Source organism: Mycteria americana, chromosome 6 (assembly GCF_035582795.1).
Source record: "Mycteria americana isolate JAX WOST 10 ecotype Jacksonville Zoo and Gardens chromosome 6, USCA_MyAme_1.0, whole genome shotgun sequence".
Lineage (NCBI taxonomy): Eukaryota > Metazoa > Chordata > Aves > Ciconiiformes > Ciconiidae > Mycteria > Mycteria americana.
In genome coordinates this window covers 50431122-50451094 of record NC_134370.1, presented here as the reverse complement: position 1 = coordinate 50451094, position 19973 = coordinate 50431122, and the positions used below count along the sequence as shown (strand labels likewise).

The window sequence follows — 19973 nt, the reverse complement described above, 5'->3', positions numbered from 1 at the left end:
TTTTAAATACTATATTCAACTGAATGTTGAATGAGTTTCTGTTCTGTGGTACATTTTTGCTAATTTTATCTAGAGTATTGAGCAGATCTTGCTTCCTATACAATAGTGTCTGATACTATTTTTTTTTCCCCAGGTCAAAGGTATATTCTTGATTTAGTTCAAGAAAATGCATATTCATTATTGGGGAGCAAATAGGAATTTTGTGCTGGCACATAATGATGCCTGGTGCAGATAATAAATAAAAACACAACTACAAGCCTATTTAAAACTTGCATAACTGCTAATGCTTGAAGGGAACACAGGCTCCCACCCTCTCTAGTGGAGTAACACACTCCTTGCTTCAGAAGGAGATGGTGATCCAAGCCATGTCAAGGTAAATAAGTATTGTGAAGCTAAGTGCAATTCCAAGGGATGTGACCTATCCACAAGTTGTCACCAATAAAGCTAGTCATCTCTTTAAGAGACACAATGGGTTTCATTACCATAGCAACTACTTTAATTCTGCTGCACTCCTGTGTCTTAAGATGGATGAAAGATGGCTTTTGAGCTGTGCTTTGGCACAGTTGCTGTTCAACTTTAGGCTCCTGCTATTGTTGCTGCAGTGGGTCCAGCCCTAAACATGCCAAAGTCAATAGCATCTTTGCAAGTTATGCAGACTGACTCCTACCCTTAAGATCCGTACGCCTGAAGTGCAGCAGGTGCTGCGAGGAACAGCGCTGCTTATGTACCCATCTCCTGCTTCTCATGTAGTAGTGAACTGCTGGTGAAGATAACACTTGCCTGATTATCCATGGTAATGTGCCTGTCCCCTCTCCCTTGTGCAGCGGTGAGCGTTGTAAAGTCCGGTTCAACAACCAGGCAGCAAAGGGAAGACGTTTAACTTTGGTCATACTGCTAGGATCCTATGAGTGTTAGATGGGCAAGAGTGACACCTGCTTTCTGGCAGTGGCGGGATACAGCACAGGCGGGGGATTGCTGTGATCACACACACAAAAACATGTTCAATTAGATCTTTCTAGTATCTTAAAGCATAGGAGGGAATGTACCTTTTTGAAGAAGTGACTCGGTGTGTTAGGTGTATTTAATCTAGAATTCTCTCCAGTTTGATTTGGGGGAAGAATCTGTTCCAATTTTTCTAAATGTCTTCTCTCCTTGCACCCCTCTTACTCCCTCCCCCTCCCAACTACAAAGCTTTGGGATAGTGTTAATGTTTATACGTTTTACATCTAAGTATAAGGACATGAAACTATGTATATTAATGATATTTAAGCAACTGCAAATCAATGTCTGCTGTTTAAAGCCAACAGAACAGTGTAAGTTTTAAGTTCAGTAAGTATTGTATAGATAGATCTTAGGTTCAGTTGATAACTGTGCATAAAACGTTACCGATGCTGTAAATTATTTTTAATAAAGAAAATTGTATCACAGTTCTTGTATGTTACCATCTATTTTGAATAGATAGTATGGAATACACTTAAAATGTTACTTGTAAGTATGTATGAAAGGGTGGGGTGAATAAGGGAAAGGGTACAATTATGCATGTTTAGTTTTCTTGTTAGGAGTGTCTCACATGTGGGCTTCCCAATCATGTTTAGTTGGTGTAGAAAGATGTTTTCTGTGTCAGCTGAGCAGTAAGATACTAGTCTGGATATTACAACTCTATCAATAGGTTTTTGAATAACCTATTCTTCAGGAAAATGTCTAATTTAGAATCTAGACCAAAGCCTGTATTAAAGCAAGCTGTTGACCAGGGTTACAGTTATGGCATGTAGAGCTTACAGCTCTGACAAGATCTTCAAAAGTGATTTGGGGGTGTCCGATACTGACCCACCTCTGAAGACTCACTTTCAGAAGATGTATTAGACTTCTATCCAACACAGAGATGCTAAATAATTTAAGCCTTATCCTTCTTACGGATAATGACAAGAGATGCTAAAGTACAACCTTAGTCCTGTGTGTTGCCTCACAACCACGGTGTGCTTCCTACCAAAATACTGGGCAGGCAGGAGAAGCATGGAAGTCTATAGGTCTTAAGTCTTAGCACTGCTGCCTGGAACTAAGGCAAGACTAACAAGGTACAGATCTGCAAAATGCATTGTAATTTTGTTTACAGAGAGAATGAGTATATTCTGATTTTTCTGTAACCGGCTACGTATCTTGAAGTCACAAGTATAGCAAGACTGGTTTCCTGCTATATCAATTTTGTTCCAGTGAGCTAAATCTTTAGTCAGCCTCGGAAATCAGGAGAGGGAACCCTAAATATTTTCTGGAGCTCCCTTATTCTTGAAAAAACTTGTGTGATTTCTGGGGGGCTGAGAGAGGGGAGAGTGAAGTACGTTAAAATATTAGTTGGTCAATCACTTTGTTTAGTAACATCTGTTCTGAAATTGGGGGGGGAATCCAAGGAACTTATATTTGTTTCTTGTGGAAATAGTTTTGGTCTTATAAATTCCCTATTGGATTAAAATAAAGTTTTCAATTTAATGTCCCTAGTATTACAGATAACACTGAAATATTGGGACAGAGGAGTCTTAACAACTGGTTTACTTAAAACCACAGGTTGGTTGTGTTTTTTTTTTTTTTTTTAATTTCAGTAAGCCTTTCCTAAATCCTTTTTCCTCAGATTTGTAATTCCATCATAGTGGGACCTCAAATGTTGCAGAAGATTACTTTTTTTTTTCATTAGGAATTTCAGAAGAGATTTACATATTGATCTTGAAAGTTAGTATGTGTGTGGGACTGAGATTTGTAATTATTTTAATTAAGTCTAAAATTATTTAGGACTGGATCAGTGTTCCCAGTCTGAACTCTGGTACAGTCTAAAGGATGTCCCAAGAAAGATGCCTCAGGTTTGTTATACGTAAATATCTTTGGTCAAAACAGTTGGTAGAGTTTTTGATCTTGTGTGCTGATACAAGGATTTAAATAAAATATTCAGATGCAAATCTCTATTTCTACTGCTAGCAGTGGAAGCACTTTTTTTTTTAAAGTGTTTTTGCTCTCTGACAGGAAGTTTCCTTCCCTCTCATGCTGCTTGAAAACAAAACATAATAAACGGGTGCATTGCTTCGTTCGTAGCCACCCTGTGAGCAGGCTGGGTTTGCCTCGTCCCCCAGGCCCGGGGCCGGCTGCCAGCCACCGCTGACCGCTCTGCACCCTTCCCCGCAGGGAGGGCTCCGGCCCCGCTGCCCGCAGAAGGGGAGGTCCGCGCCAGGGCCGGGACCTGCCGCAGGGCGCGGCGGGCCTCCGCGCGGGTGGCGGGCGGCCGCTCGGAGGGCTCGGCGCCGGGAGCAGGGCGCTGGCGGCCCCCGGCAGCCGGGGACAAAGGCGGGGTCCGGCGCGCTGTCCCGCCAGGCCGGGGCCGGGGCGCGGACCTGCGTTCCTGTTAACGCACGGTGTTTCGGCCCAGAAAGACGCGGGTGGGCTGGCGGGGCCCCCGGCAGACGACCGCTCCCTTGCAGCTCTTTGGACGCCGGGCAGGACAAAGGTTGGTTCAGGCGCCCGCAGAGTCCAAGGGTTGCCTGTTTGTGCAGAGGGGAGGGCGAGGCTCGGCGCTTCCAGCAGCCAGGCAAGCGCCGAGGCCTGGAGCGGGCGAGGGACGGAGCGAGCGTCTGTAGGTTTGTTCTGCATTTCTTAACGCAGGAATTCTGAAGGCCGTGGCCGGGCAGAAAGATTATGTCTGCTTTAACGTTAAGATCTACTAAAATATTTCTTGTCTTTTGCAGACGTGAATTTAGAACTTCCTGGACAGGGATTCAGCAACTCTGTTCCTTAGGAAATCATTCTTGGTTAGCAACGTACCAGGTTAGGCTGCTACTGGAAATTAGCTGATAAAAATACTACTAGTTAATACGCTTTTCATGTCTACTTGTTCTGAACAGATTGAGTGCATCTCTCTAGAAGTCTTTCTTGGGGGGTGAGGGGGACTAGAGAGTAAGTAGCTGACAAGAAACCATGATGTAAGAAACCTGGACTGGCTTAGTGGGTTTTCTTTGCTTGTTAAATAAATGTAGGAAACTCCTCTCCAGTATCCAAATGCATTTTGTTGCAGTAATTACTGCTTCTGATGTCAGAATACAGATAAGATCATCCAGCTTCTCTTTTTCTCCTAAAGACACGATGTCTTCTGGAAATGGCTGTCAATCCCAGGCATTCACCAAACCAGCGCTTGGTGAAAAAGAAGCGACTGAATTGGTTGACAGGGTGTTTGGATTAAAGGTGTCTTGGATCAGGCCACTCCCCAGCTATGACGATCAGAATTTCCATGTGCGTGTCTCAAAAAACAAAGGTGTGGCTGAAGGCGCTGATGAGTATGTCCTCAAAATCACCAATTCGGAAGACAGCCAGGAGCGTGACCTCATTGAAGCGCAGACCCAGGCCATGATATTTCTCAGCACTGAAGGCTTTCCTTCAGCTACTCCTTATTTTACAAAAGATGGTAACATAATGTCTCTGGAGTCAGGAGGTGAGCAATTACAAGCACCTTTACTGCACTACTATCACCCTTAGCTTGGCAGTAGCTTGCTATATGGCATGCCATATATATACTAAAGTAAAACTCTAGGCTCATTTTTAAATATTAGGGGATATGTATCAGGTGACCTGTACGTCCAGCCATAATAGTCCAACGTTAAAATACCAGAAGCAAAGCAAGTCAAAGAGAGTAATAATTAACTGTGAAAATATTTAGGAAATAACTTCAGTATAATGAATTAGAGAAAACATTGATCTGACCTGTCCATGCACAAGAAAAGGAAAAAAAGCCTCACCGACTAAATGATGTTACAAATTATTTGCCTAGAGGATGGTGTAAAATACAGTTCCAGCCCATCCATGATGCCAGAACAAGTTGCTTTAACAGCACTTGGAAGAAAAATTGTGTTGATATTTTGCTTTTATTTTCACTGTAACTTCCATACAAAAGCTGGGATTCCTGAGACCTGTTCTGCATAAGTGGGTGTCTGCAGGCACTGGAGAAAACCTGCTGTATGCAGAGTCAATTCCAAGCACAAGGACTAGAAGTCCAACATAGATTGCAAGTGTGTTAAGGTTTACACATCATCGTACAACATTCTGGTAAATCACATCTTTGAACGAAATCTGTTTTAGCAGCTACATCTGATGACTACTACACTGGGATAAACCTTTTTTGCTTCTTGCATCAGCTAATACTCAGTAGCATATATTGAAGCGACTGACTGCATCTCTCTTTGCTTGTTAGATACCGGACCTGGGAACAAAAAGTACATGGTCAGACTGCTGACTTACCTGCCAGGTACGCCTGTAGCAAAAATTGCTACAAATACTCAGATTTTCTATGAGATCGGTAAGCTAGCCGCCAGTTTGGATAAAGCTCTCTCAGAGGTGAGTTTTCGTTGCTCTGGCCTCACAAACTTCTTTTTCAATTAATTTCTCCTCTGTATTTCTTCTTGTGCTTGCTGTCTGCTTTCCTGATCTGCAAAATTCCAGTTGGTGAATGCAGATGTCAGTTTAACTCATCTTTCAGGTGCCAGCCTCCAAGCTGGCTGTTACTAAAGCATTTCCTCAAGTATCGTGACCAGTTGGTGCTGATGACATGGTATTGGTGATCCTTTTGTAAAGCATTTTTGTACCACAAACAGGGAGATAAGGATTTCTTTTTACTTATGCAAAATTTGTCTGTTTGGTGTTTCAAACCTGGCAAATAAGGAGGGTGAACCCTAAGCTGCCCAAATTAGAACCTAGGCTGCCCAAATTAGAAGCATGTAAAGCTTGTAAAGCGTTTTTGTATAGTGCACATCAGGCACAGCTGGCTGATTTATTATTTTGAATTCATGTTGACTCACTCTCTTTCTGCTGGTCATGTGAACTGTGACCATTTAACACTGGTAGCAGTTGGTTCCTTCTCTACAATGCCAGATGTGCCAATGAACAGAGATTTGTGACACTTCTCTCATTTGCACCTCTTCCAGTCAAATAATCTTGATGCAAAGTAAGTTCTTTCTCTACTCCGTAATTATACAGGATAATAAAGTTGATGAATCAGGCAGTAATTAAGTTTGATACATAAAAGAACTCTTGCATTATTTATTGCTTTTCATTAACCTTTCCTTCTCATCTTCTGGCTACCAGCTTCAGAAAATTATGAAATGTGAATTGCCAGCTTTACTAACCACATTCTTAAATTACAAGACCATTTTTCAATTGGGAAGGATAATTTACTGTTGCCTTCTAACACTCTGGTCACGCTCTTATAATGCGATTAAAACAATTTCTATAGACCAGCTAGTCTCAAAATATGCCTGTGACTTGTCCTGCCAAGGAGGAAATAGTTGATGAGAAAGCAAATTTTGATGGAAAAGGCTATGCCCTTAACATATGGTTTATCATCTACCAAGATTTGTCATTTAAAAGAAAGAAAATTACAATCATTACTGTCAAAACTTCAAAATGTTATTGACACTAAAAATAATACCTAAGGTATTATTTTTCTGATTAAATTTTCTGATGACAGACCAAAAAATACAGCCTGTCTTTTCTACCCAGTTAATTTACTTTATGAACTTGATAGCAAAGCAATGTGCCATGCCTTGTTTTGTGCACAAAATAGTATTCCACCACTTTCTCTGTTGGTGTCTCCTTTTGCTTGGATGTGCTTCACGTCCTCTAAATGGAAATAAGTTGATGGCTGTAAAGTGACTGTCTATGGCTTTACAGTAACAAGGGCTCATGACTTTAATACCCTTCACCCACCTGGTATCCCATTTATAGCTTGCTGGAATATCTGATTTGTGCTGGGAAGGCTGCAGTGGTGACTTACCAGATGACATTCTTCCTACCAGTGTGGTGCTTTATACAGCATTAGGGATCCTGTATTGTGATTTTTGGTTTAGGCTTGATCTTGTTCCTTACTTTTTCATACATGGTTCCAGTTTTGACTATCATTGAGCTATCTTTAAGAGCCTTAATTACATGCATGGGTTTCTTTTTAAGAGGAAGGCAGCTGCTCTAGTGGGAAGTTTTTTTTATTTGCCCTGTGCTCTGATAGAATCTGGCCCACAAGCCACCTTAATAAGCATTAGAGGGTTCAAGGATAAGAGTGCTATGCAGTGGGAGAGATGCTTTTCCTCCCTGAACGTCATTTTCCAAACCACCTTTTTCATTTGCTAGTGAGAGAGAGGTTAGGGACCTTGTTGTTTAAAATATTTAGGCTACCTGGATGTACAAAGGCAAATTTTCATGAGAATAAAGCTCTGTCCAGTATCTCCATAAAGTACTTCTGTCCTCAGGATTTTTCATGTACCAGCTGATCCTAAGGCTTGTCCCCAGAAGCTGCCACCTTTAAATGCAGAGTGTGCCTGTTCCCAGCATGCTGGCGGGTTCCGTGTCTCTTCTGCTCCGACAGCTTTCTGTCGCGCCAGCTGTGCAATCCAGGCTCTACCAGTGTGGGACTGTGGCCTTGGCAAGGCCTCAAAGTCGCTACATAATGTCGCGTTACAGAAAGTCAGTGTCAATTTTTAAATTATTTAAGTAATAAATGACTTAAGAGAATCTTTGTACCTAAAGAATGGGGAAAAAAACATTTGGGTTGTATGTAGGTATTAAGATGCTTGCCTTAATTATTCTTCAGGTTATTCTTTTACTTGTTGATATAAAGCAATAGTCTAAGTCATGGTGCTTTTTGGTGAGTCTCATTAGGAACCTGTTAAAGTTAATAGAGGCCTTGAATCAAGCCCTTTAATCATAAAACCAGAATTTTTACTTATGGCTTGTTTTATCTTGTGCTTTTTCCATAGAAATTCCATCATCCATCAGTAAAAAGTCTGCATCGAGGTCAGTTCATTTGGAACCTGGCAAACGTGCCTCTTCTAGATCAGTACATTTATGCCTTGGGCCAGAACAAATATCGTGAAGTTGTGGAACAAGTTATTGAGCAGTTTAAAGGGAAAGTAATACCCAAGCTAAGCAGTTTTCGAGCCTGTGAGTGTTTTATTCTCATTGTAATTATGTTGAACTGAGACACTGAAATTTATTACGGGAGTTTGGGTCTGTGGAGAAGGCAAAACCAAACACAAAAAAGTCAGTCTCCTTTATCCCTAGCTAGACACGTGCAAATACTGTGCTGAATGAACACAGCGCAGAATAAGCCAGGAGGAATGTGCTGCCCAGAGTCAGGTTCAGTTCTTGATCTTTCTGATGAGTTTGCTTCCAGTTACAGTGATGGTTTTCATGCTCTTATATCAGCTTAATAAGGATACATGGAGTACACTACTTCCTTTCATAAAGGCCCAGATAACTATTTAATCATATTTTGGGAATTCAGCTCACATTGACGTTAATGATAATTTGACAATTTGATAATTTGAAAACTGCTATTCTGTGTTTGGAAAACACGTAGCATATCACAGCGTATCACCAGACTGGAATAAGATCTCATAACACTCCCTTTATGAATTGCTACCTGGTCGCCTGTTAGTGGAACGGACGTTGCTAGGAAGTAATGAGGCCATGAAAGGCAACACTTGATGCTGAGTATGGTTTTGTAGCTGAGTGTTAGTTTGAGCCTCTATGCATCTTTTCAAAGCTATTTCACTGAGAAATGGAAAAAAAAGTTAGATTCTGCTGTTTAATAATTATTAAATACTGTTTCTATTTCTTCTGTGTTTAGGTATCAATCATGGAGATCTTAATGACCACAACATTCTAGTAGTCTCCAGTTCTGCTTCCCTGGAGAATCCTCAGTACAGAGTGTCTGGCATCCTGGATTTTGGCGACATGAGTTATGGGTATTATGTATTTGAAGTCGCAATAGCTATCATGTACATGATGATTGAGAGCCCAGACCCTCTGAGTGTCGGAGGGCATGTTCTTGCAGGGTTTGAAAGTGTCCTGCCACTCACAGAGGAGGAGAGAGGTGCCCTCTTTCTCTTGGTGAGCGGGAGGTTTTCGCAGTCCCTCGTCATAGCAGCCCACACAGCTCTGCAGTACCCAGAGAATAAGGAATACCTCATGATCACTGCCAAAACCGGGTGGAAACACTTAATGAAAATGTTTGAAGTGGGCCAAGAAGCTGTGGAGAAGACATGGTTTGAGACTGCCAAAGCGTACAGGAACCACGCACCTGCCAAGTAGATCGATGGCTGCTGAGGTACTTGCACGGTGACACCTGACTCTATTGCAATAAAGGCGGCGCTGCCTGCGCTGGAGCGCGTCCACCGCGGTCTGTACGCAGGCGGGGGCGGGGCACGATCCGGGACGAGGGTCGGTCTCTCCTCCCTGAGGCGGTGGTCGCTGCCCTCGCCTCAGTGGGGCCGCCTCACGTGCCTGCACCAGCCACTGCGGCTTTCCGGGCCGCGGGCTGGCGCGATCGGGGCGGTACCGGTCGCCCCTCCCCACAGCGCCAAGGGGGCGGGGCGGGGGGGGGGGGCTGCTCGGCCGGCCCCTGCGACGCGCGGACGGCAGCTACGGCGGCCGCGCGGGGGAGCCGTTACGGCGGCGCGGCCGGGCCCGGGCCTGGGCCCGGCCCCGGCCCCGGCCCCGGCCCCGGCCCCGGCCCCGGCGGCGCGCCGGCAGCCGTTACGGCGGCCGCGCGGAGAACCGTTAGGGCGGCGCGGGCCGGCCCCGGCGGCGCCCGGGCAACCATTACGGCAGCGAGAGCTGCTGCGCGCGCTGACCCTGCGGGCGGGACCGCGGGCGCGGGCACGGGCGCGGGTACGGGCACGAGTGCCAGCCCCGCCCGGCGGCTGTAGTGGGAAGGGGCCTCGGGCTCCGCCCTAGTCCGGCACGCGGCACCGCGCAGGCGCGGCGGCCATTTCCGACGCAGCGGTGAAGGTTTGGGCGCGGCCGTAGCGCCCGGTTCTTCCCCACCGGACGGGATTCGCTCGCCCTCCCCGGCCGATCGGTCCCCTCCGGCCTGCCGTGAGTGCGGGCGGGCGGGCGGGCGGGCTGGGGGGAGCGGGGGGCGCCCCTGCGCGTCGCGGGAGGCGGCGAGGCCCTCGCCTTCCGCCGCGGTGAGGATGACTCTGCAGTGCGGCCGCGGTGGGGGGGCGCTGGGCCGGGCGCGGCTGCAGCGCCCTCTGGGGCTCTGGCCGGGGCCGGGGTCTGCCTGCGCGGAGCGGGGCGGGCGGCGGGGCGCTCGGTGCCGGTTAACGTGCGTTGTGGTGTCTTGCAGGCCCGCTTCCCTTCTGCCCGCAGCGCGTCCCTGGCACGATGGTGAGTGGCAGCTGCGGACCGGGCCCGCCTTCCCCGGGGCTTTGCTGAGCCGCGGGTTGTGTCGAGTCATGGCCCGGTCCGCCCGCGGCGCGGCTGCAGCAGCTGCAGGGTGTGGTGAGGCGACGGGCGGTCACGATGCAGAGGGGCCGTGCTCAACCCCTGTGGGGCCGGGGGTGTGGGCACAGCGGTGTCCGTGGGCCAGGCCCGGGTGTGTAATGGTAGAGGCGTTACTTTCTTACCGTGGGTACCAAACTGAGGTCACTAAGCGACTGGTTTTTTTATGTGCGGCTCAGAGCATCGTTAATTTTACAATGTTGCTTTCTGACAAGAGAACGATGATATTTAATGAGCTATTGCTTTTTACAGTCTCGAAGATATGACTCCAGAACTACCATATTTTCGCCAGAAGGTATTTTTTAACCCCACACTTTCAAGTAAACTCTGACTGTTCTATCCAGCTTCTCAAAACTAAATAACAAACTACTTGTACAAAGGTTGGTTGTTTATAGCGTGTTTCCGTCCATATATGAGTTACAGAAATCATAGATACCACTGGAAGTAGCGCCCAATTCTGTAAGGACACTAAGGGTCCAAAACAGAGATACCCACGTTTGTTCTAATTCAGTCAATAATGAGACCGTGCCCCATTAGCAAGTAATATCACCTGCCACGTTTTTGAAATAACTTGAGCAAATCTTCACCATTTGTCTTTTGCTTGAGTGTGGATGGATTTTGTTACTGTTCTCCCCCTCCCCCGAGAACGCATAATATCCCGCTGGTCCAATCATACCTCTTCTTGTTATTCTTGCACATGCTTAAACAAGTACGTACAAGCCATGCTTTCCTATTTCTTAGATGGGATGGACTCAAAAAGTCTAGTATCAAATATTTTCTTTGATTATTGAAAATCTGTTTTGGCCCATTCTACAGCAGAGAGTTCTGTAGATTTTTTTTTTTTTTCCCATAAAAGAGGGTTTTCTTCCACATTGGCGATGCCCTGTATTACCTTATCAGATTTGTGGATTTTCCTTCTCCGACTCCTTCCTCTTTTTCAACCAATTAATTTACTATCAACTGGTAATAGACAGAAGAACTAAGACTAGGTTGTACAATGAGCATCTGTCAGACTCTTGCAAATTTAAGTCACCTTGCATACTTGGTCTTGTTCAGTGTTACTTTTTTGATGTAACTAATTTAAGTCCTTTCCTAGGTCGCTTGTACCAGGTTGAATATGCAATGGAAGCAATTGGACATGCAGGTACTTGCTTGGGAATTCTAGCAAATGATGGTGTTTTGCTAGCAGCAGAGAGACGCAACATTCACAAGCTTCTTGATGAAGTGTTTTTCTCGGAGAAAATATACAAACTTAATGAGTAAGTTGAAATGACGATTGGATGTCCACTGACATTATCAGTAACAAAACACTGCTGCTGTTCAGGTGTTTTAGTGCTGAACCTGGTTTTATTTTATTTGAAGTGTTAGTATTCTTTTTCTTCAGTGTTTTAGACAGGTATGACTATTTCTGTCACTGTTTGCTTCAGTAGTTCTAAAGTAGAAGCATCACTTTTTTTAATCTCTAGGAGAATTTTCTAGGTTGAATAGTCTGTTGGTACTTCCCCATATAAGGTAATGTTATTGCAGCACTTCAGAAAATTGAGAATTCTCAGTTTTACAAAATACCGGGGGGAGGGGGGGGGGCAGAATAAAGAATGCACACAAAAAATCACTATGCTATTTCAGCTCAGCGTCCTCTTCTTTGTTTTTCTTTTGTGATTCAAAGAGAACGAGATAATTAGGTAAAATGTGCCTTAGGTTTCTTTGCCACAGTTGTAGCAGAGATGATATCTCTCCCTATAATGACTTCCTTTTTAGCACTCTGGAAGTTAAATTTGTGATGTCAGAGCAAAGAGTGTTTTGGATTATGCTGTCTTACCTATAAGAGAGGTAGAGCTTCATCCTTGCCAGAAGGTGCGCATGAAACACAAATAGTTTACGTCCTGTCAGCTTCCCATTCTGTGTTGATCTTGAAAGCAGCTAGAACTGTAGGAAGTTCTGGATTTTCAAGGAGACTGTGTAACAATGCACTGGAGTAGTCGCCTAGGCCAGCCCTTCCATCTTCTGAAAAATTCTTAAGTTCACTTGGAAAAAACAACCTGGATTATTTTTCTCGAATCCTTTCTCTGTAGTGAAAGCTTTGTAGCAATATCGGATTGGGCAAAAGAGATCTTAAATTAAGAGCTAATGAAACACTCAAGGATGTGAAGCACTTATTTTTCTTATGATCAAATCAAGATCACCAAGTTTCAGTTACACAAATGCAGTGTGTCAGCCAGCAACTTCCACTGAAGGCCTGTCACATCCTTTGATATTCTGGTGTGCTGTGTCAGGTGGCCTCCGGATATGCACTTGTATGTAGCTATTGGTTCTTGTGAAGACACTCGGGACTTAGTCATCTTTGGCATGATCCTCTTCTCAGAACTATACGTATAACTAACATACTGACCCGCTTACTTTTTGCTGTCCACCTCTGCTCTTACAAATGGTTACATAATACTTTTGATGTACCCTAAAGGCAGGAGCTGATGAACCTGTTTTTATATGGCAGCTACATAGTTTTGATCAGAAAAGCCCAACAGTAGATGTTCTGCTTGAACCACTGTATGAAGACGTGACTATTTGTTGGAGATTGATAGGAATGCAGTTAATTTGTATGCTTATATTGCAGGGATATGGCTTGCAGTGTTGCAGGAATAACTTCAGATGCCAATGTTCTAACAAATGAACTGAGACTGATTGCGCAGAGGTAGGTCTGCTGATAGTCAACATGGTTTTACTTGCCTGCGCTGTCAGATTCGGTTCTGTTCATGTTTTAAATCAACATGAACATGCATTTAGTAGAGCAGAACAGATTGTTTGAAATAAAACAGCTAGACCAAAGAGTCTCTAACTTAGGAACTTGTTTCTTGTTAAATGTGGTACAGGATACTGTCAGCAAAACAAGTTTTGAAAACTTTTTTTCTCTTTCATATTAGGTATTTGTTACAATATCAAGAGCCCATCCCTTGCGAACAACTGGTAACAGCACTGTGTGACATCAAGCAGGCTTATACACAGTTTGGAGGTAATGAAGTGTGATGAACCATTGTGCTTTTAAAAGTCTAATGATTCTTGTTACATAATTTGAAGCATCTGAGTCTCTGGACAGTTCCAGCAAATTCTTCTATAGCAAGTTATACTGAGAAAAACAATAGCCAAATTTAAGAGGGGAATGGGTAGTCATGGTTACTGTTTTGCTACTGAAGGTGCTACCTTTTAGTGATTGAGAAATTGATGGCTGAGATTCTGGCCCATTGCACAGAATGCTTTGAGGGCTCTTGGATTTAGTGAATGCCTTCAAAAGACCAGCAGAGAATTGTTTGATACGTAACCTTTCAACATTTTGGGCCCATCCAGCATAATGGCACAAGGACTCAGAAATAAGACTATAGGTAGGGTTATCAATATTGTAGCACTTAAAAAAACCCAGTATTTCTGTGGATCAAGCAACATCTTAGAAAATAATGTTGTAAGTAGTGTTCCATAGTACGTGAACTGATGATTCTGGTATTTTACATCTATGTAGTGTGAAAGAATTACCTTTTTACGTAGGTACATAAGGCTTTTGACACTGTTAAGTTATACACTGTTAAGTTATACAGCTAAGCTACATACTTTAAGTTTTTATTTAAAGTCCTGAGATGATAAATTATAATTTGTGGAGACAGAAATGAGCTGCTCTGAGGGTTAAATGAAATAAACCTCTGCTCCCCCCCGGCCCCCCCCCCCATGACTTAGAAATGCTGGTGTGCTTATCTCAAGCAACAGAAGTACAGAACAGTCTGTTAAATCCAAGTTCACAGGAATAGATTTGAAAAAGGAAATCAAAGAAAATAATCGTCACTCATGACCAATTTTGTTACTAAATTTAGATTGCTAATAGCCTTCTTTTCAACAGGAAAACGTCCTTTTGGTGTTTCGTTGCTGTATATTGGCTGGGATAAGCATTATGGATTTCAGCTGTATCAAAGTGATCCTAGTGGAAATTATGGAGGGTGGAAAGCTACATGCATTGGGAATAATAGTGCTGTAAGTTCTGTTTTTTTTCCTCTCAAAGTCAAGCAAAAAAAGTAAGTGTGTAAATTGCACTGTGCTAAACTGAGTTGTTGATTACTAGTGCAGAGCAGAAATAGGTAACTGTAGAAACATTGCTGTTACTCATGTATTGATATTATCTGGCAAAAAGCAACTGTTTGGTTGATTGCCCAAATATACCATTTTAATTTCTGTGAAATTTATAGGCAGCTGTGTCAATGCTAAAGCAAGACTACAAAGAAGGAGAAATGACCTTAAAGACTGCACTTGCATTAGCCATTAAGGTTCTAAACAAAACCATGGATGTTAGCAAACTCTCTGCAGAGAAAGGTAAGCAGTTCACTAACATGGGATAATACCCTTTGAAAAAAATGTAGTGAAAAAAAAAAAGAAAATATAGTGAATGTATATACACTAGATGTGGGTTATTGGATTTTTAGTTGTCATGTGAAAAATGTTTTTAGAAGATGCAGCAGCTCTCAGCCTTAACCTTTCTAAGAGGCATACAGATAGCTTAGTTGAGGATGATCCACCTTGGGCAGCTCCCGGGGCTAGACCACAGTTTAGGGATTGTAGGTAGCAGAAACGGCTACGTGTCCGGTAGAAGAATCACTGGAGAGGTATTAACGTGCTTGTGTATGCTGCTGCAGAAGAGGACCGCTGCTGCCAGTCAAGCTTCTTTGTAGAGGCGGGACAAGAGCCTTCTACTTCATTGTCAGTTGTAACCACAAATCTTACCCGTCTGATGATTGCTCTGTCCAAAGGACAAAATGTAATGCCGCTATCTGTTCCATATGTTTCAGTTGAAATTGCAACACTGACAAGAGAGAACGGAAAGACAGTAATAAGGGTTCTGAAGCAAAAGGAGGTGGAACAGTTGATAAAACAACATGAGGAGGAGGAAGCAAAAGCTGAACGTGAAAAGAAGGAAAAAGAACAAAAAGAGAAGGATAAATAGAATATGAAATCAAGTGTTCTGTAGATAATAGAGGACCTGCTTCAATAAAAGATAATCTGGATTTCTGTCTTGCAGAAGCCTGCAAATATGCCATGGAGGACCCAGAATTACTTTTGATGAACTAGGTCCTTAATAATTACTCAGATAATTAGTTTACTACTCCTTACATTGACCAACAATTGCTTTAATTCTTGAACACTCTATTTCTTTCATCTTCTATTTTTTATTATGGAATAAAATTTAAGAAGAATAGTGATGGGTGTCTTTATTTCCTCAGTAATGCCTGGATATGCACAATCTTGAGGGATTTAATCGCTTTAAACCATTAAAACAAGGTATATGCTAGTTGGTAAAGAACAAATATGGTGTTAGAATTGTTAGAATTTTGTGTGTATGTGTGGGGTTTCCTTTTAAAGTAGTGAAAAGGGCTCCTAAGTTTGAAAAACCATTTCACAAATACAGAATTAAAGTGTGCTGGCATGCCAAGTTTTAATTTTGGCCTATTTTGTTCTATAACAGGCTATGTCAAACTGATGTTCTTTCAAGCAGTAGTGTTTTAGACATACCCTGTAGCAAATGTGTTCAGTTTATCATAGCCTTTCATGAGTGCATGTGTTTTCTAAGAAATTAATCATATAACACTAGCTATATTCACACAAACTAGAAAGACATTTTACAAAGGCCACGTGAAAATGTTAAGCTATCTCGTCAAAACACAAATAGGTAAATAAAATAGTGCATGATTATAGGCCATGTTGACTATTTTACATTTTACCCTGAAAGGAAATTGAGATGTTTTATATTCTTTAGTTTAGTGTTGCTGATACTTGTCCAGAGAATTTGGTTCCCTTCTCTGATGGACAACAGTCTAGAAAACTAACCAGTTAACCACTTGAGAAATCATAGTATTTGTGCATGAATTAGAAATTACAATAATTTTTGTTCAGATTATCCCTATACTGAATGCAAAATAATTAATATGATTTTCAGATTAACTAAAATCTTCTTCTAGTTCTGGAAAAAAAAAAGATCTGGTGTTAATAGAGGAGATGGAAACAAGTTACTGAAAATTACTTTGCATCCTTTCAGTTATCAGAAGCAAATTTAAAAGCTCACTTGAGTGATGTGCTTAAATGAGAGGCCTTACCTGCTGTATTTCAAATGGTGACACAGGTGATCCAGCCCCTTTGTGCTGACCCTGGATTGTATCTATCTTGTAGCTTTTTTTTTCTTTTTTTTTTTTAACCCCAAAGGATATCTGATGTTTACAGGATTTAATATGACCATTTAAAGAAACAGTGAATCCATACAATGTTTTATTGTTTTTAATCTATCCCAGACATTTTTGACTCATAAAATGTACTTTGTCAACATGGCCAGAAATTACCCTTAGTCTCAACAAAACCCATTTTTGAGCTCATTGCTGTAAGATTCACTGTTGAGAACAGAGAAGGGAATCTGACTTGAGGTGTCTGTCTGCAGCTTGGGTAGATGTACTGCACTCACTTTGGTAACCTCCATACAGACAGTGCTGTGGGGTGGCATGGGTTCTGTGCAGGCTGCAGGACCCGCTTGTTAATTTTCTAAATCTCAGTGCAGGCCAATTGCTTTAGTCTTTTGTACTGAACTTAGACAGTACTTTGTTAGTATTCAAATTTTATAGCTAATAAAGGTTAGACTGAGTTTTATTTGCACCTTGTGCAATAGTAGATCTTCCAAATAATAACATAGGAATGGTATTTCATGTAACAAATCCTGAATCGTGGCAGACAACATGCAATGGGTAAGATTTAATCTCCATTAAAAAGGGTTGTATAAATACCTCAAGCTCCATTTTTATGTAGACAATTCAGTGCTCAATCTTATTTTTTGATACCATGAATGCAATATATCGGCATCTTTTGCAGATTTCTAGATCACTGATGATGGTTATGCAAGTGCTTGGAATATGCCCTAAAATCAGCAATGCCAAAATGGGAGTGTTTTCTCACTTCTCAAAGATCACTTGAAACAAAACACGATAGACTCCAGCAATGCTTTCTGTCTTCTAGGAAACCATTAAGAGCATCTGGGTCTGGTTTCATCAACCTATATAAATCATGCAAGGCAATTTGTTTAGTGTACTAGTAGAAGTATTGTTAGCTTAGGATATAGATTTATTAAAATATTTGTTTCTTAAATGCTGCTGTTTCTAACAAAGGGGATAACAAATATATTCAGATGTTTGTTTACAGAATTACCAATAGTGTTTCTTTGCCAAACACTGCATCGTTTGCTGGTAAAGAACTTTTTAGATACTGTAATAATCAAAAGTCAGAGTGATTTAAATAACTTTTTGATCTGTACTCCATTATGTATTGAAGCATTGTGATAAATTGTGTAGTTTCACCACATTTTAAAAGATCTATTTATTTAAAGGTTTTGTTTACCCTAAGTAAAAGCATTGTCAAATACTTTGAGTATAATCTTTGAACAATAATTACCCATTTAATTTAAAAAACACCATCGCTACTGAGTGCCATTAATAGCTGATTGAGAGATGAGCCTCAGTACTGCCTTGGAATAGGCAGGTAACTCTAGCTGGCAGTCATATCCAAGATGTACAGTAAAGTTCTGCTAAACTACATTTAATTTCTGATTCTTTTGTGCATTTGAAGCTAGGACAGTAAGCAGATGCTGGAGATCTTTTATTGACTAGACTATTTCTGGGACATCCTGACACTAATCCAAGTTCCTTACCTGTTTTTCCTAGAAATAGAGCAGTGTTTGACTGCATAGGCCTATTGTGTTGATTCTGGCTTTGTGTGTTTAAGGAAAAAAAAAAAAAAAGAAAAAAAAAATCACCACTATCTGTGCCTTTTCTGGGAGTGGTTTGGGGATAAGTCGTAAGAACAGAAAAATGATTTTGGCGATACATTTGAGTTGTCTTTGCTAATCAAAATGATCTTCCTGTTCTTTGTATGTTTTTTTGGTGTACGTAGTGTTTACGTAGAGTTTACAGTGTATTACATAAGTATTTCAAATATTTAGCTATTGCTGTGGATTAAATGTTATTTTAACACCAGAACTTCATGTGGTGCTGTGGAAGGTGACAGATTTCTCAAATTAGGTAAAAGTATTTACTTGAAACTGTTTGCATAATATGATGTTAGTAAACTTAAAGACTGGATAGTTTATATCTCACTTGAGTGCATGATAGAACTTGTTAGGGCAAGTATTCACAATTAGATTGTCCTAATAAATTGTAATGTGTTTTGTTATTCTAAGTAGTTTAAGAGATAATGAAACTACTGCTTCTCCAGTAATACCTGTGCTGTCTCTTGCATCTGTCAGTGTTTAAAAAAAGAGTTAGCTTGTTTTCTAGATGACTGTATTCTGTTCAAATAAAGTCAAATTAACTTCTAAGACTGCTTCTTATGCGACTTACTGTATTGTGCACAGGAAGACAGAATATTCCTTAGATGTACTTCCCTATTTGTCCAAATATTTTTACTTCTCAGAGTTATAAAAGCACCCAAATTAAGATGATAAACAAATGACTTTTTGTGTTAACTTTGACAGCTGCTTGTTTTATTATGGATTCCCAAGGTAATTATTTATTCTTTCTGTTCATAATCTTAAAATTAGGGACAATACTTCTCCACTGTGTTGTGAGAACAAATATATTAATGTTCAAGGTGTTAAAATCAATGGTTTTAGAGGCCACAGAACTGTGTGTGATACATAGATAACATAGCTAAGTGTATACAAGACATCTAAATCCACGAAGTTAATGCACTCAGGTACTTCATACATGAGAGAAATGATGTAGCTTCAGACTAGATGAGATTCTAGGACTTACTAAAATGTCTTTCATTTTCTTTAAAGAATGTTTTCCATTACAGTAGTAAAAGCTGTCCTCGTTTTCAAGTTTTAATTGCAGTTATTTCTATTACAAGATGAAAAACTGCTAAAATAACTTGATCTGAGAGTACCCTTCACTGGTTATACAGCTCTTGGCTTTTATCTGGAGAAAATTCAGCTTCACAAAAAAAATTTTAGAATATTTCTGATTTTACAAAGAGAACCGAGCAGCTTGCTATTTTTATCTGTGATTAATTTGGCATTTGGCTTTCCAGTTAAAGTACTCTTCAGTGCACAGTAAAAGCTGCCATCAGCCAATTTACTGGAGATGCTCAGAACATACTTTAGTGAGGTCTTTCAGATGTCAACTCCTGCTGAGAAGGAAGGACCCTTTGAAAGACAGCAGACATTACTCATGTAATTGTTTAGGCTTTCACTTAATGATAAATATTAAACTTAAGATGCTGCTGTTAGTATTAATATCTTGCTTCAAGTTCAAAGCAGCAGGAAAAAATGGCTTATTTATAACTACTATTTTCTAAAACAGTAATAATACAACATAATTGATGTGTGCCAGATGATGCTACATAAAATACTTCGCAAAATGTTGGGCATGTAACCAAGACAGTTTAATCCTTTTATATCTTACAGCATCTGTTTTGCCTAGCTAGGACCCAGCTGCAAAGAAATTCATGGTTATGTAATAAAACCAGTTTGCTGTGTCCTGCACATTTGAGTGGCAACTATGTTTAATACCGTTAACTAGACATCATGACTGTAAAATACGTTTACTGCAATGCACATACACTGCTAATAGAAATATAGATTTTCTGTGATAACCTTACATAAG

General features: G+C 41.4%; 2 protein-coding genes across 3 annotated transcripts; both read left to right on the top strand.

Moving 5' to 3' along the window:
* Positions 1-4119: 4119 nt before the first annotated feature.
* On the top strand, positions 4120-9185 carry HYKK (hydroxylysine kinase). The gene is made up of 4 exons (XM_075505736.1): positions 4120-4465; positions 5222-5364; positions 7776-7959; positions 8648-9185. Exons 1-4 carry the CDS (start codon positions 4120-4122, stop codon positions 9109-9111), a joined length of 1137 nt encoding a protein of 378 aa, XP_075361851.1. The 3' UTR covers positions 9112-9185.
* Positions 9186-9522: 337 nt separating this feature from the next.
* On the top strand, positions 9523-15532 carry PSMA4 (proteasome 20S subunit alpha 4). 2 transcript variants are annotated; one of them, XM_075505738.1, is made up of 9 exons: positions 9523-9989; positions 10151-10191; positions 10558-10600; positions 11402-11564; positions 12917-12994; positions 13224-13312; positions 14186-14316; positions 14529-14652; positions 15126-15532. In XM_075505738.1, the coding sequence occupies exons 2-9, from the start codon at positions 10189-10191 to the stop codon at positions 15278-15280; spliced, it is 786 nt and encodes a 261-aa protein (XP_075361853.1). In that variant the 5' UTR covers positions 9523-9989; positions 10151-10188; the 3' UTR covers positions 15281-15532. The 2 variants fall into 2 exon arrangements, with proteins under 2 accessions (XP_075361853.1, XP_075361852.1); XM_075505737.1 differs by having other exon boundaries at positions 9524-9897.
* The last annotated feature ends 4441 nt before the right edge of the window (positions 15533-19973 follow it).

Bases quoted from the DNA above. Each gene is read 5' to 3' on its own strand.
- HYKK (XM_075505736.1), top strand. From the start codon at position 4,120: ATGTCTTCTGGAAATGGCTGTCAATCCCAGGCATTCACCAAACCAGCG. The intron at 5,365-7,775 runs GTGAGTTTTCGT...CTTTTTCCATAG, and splicing joins TGGATAAAGCTCTCTCAGAG to AAATTCCATCATCCATCAGT. The intron at 7,960-8,647 runs GTGAGTGTTTTA...TTCTGTGTTTAG, and splicing joins GCTAAGCAGTTTTCGAGCCT to GTATCAATCATGGAGATCTT.
- PSMA4 (XM_075505738.1), top strand. The intron at 14,317-14,528 runs GTAAGTTCTGTT...TGAAATTTATAG, and splicing joins GCATTGGGAATAATAGTGCT to GCAGCTGTGTCAATGCTAAA. The intron at 14,653-15,125 runs GTAAGCAGTTCA...CATATGTTTCAG, and splicing joins CAAACTCTCTGCAGAGAAAG to TTGAAATTGCAACACTGACA.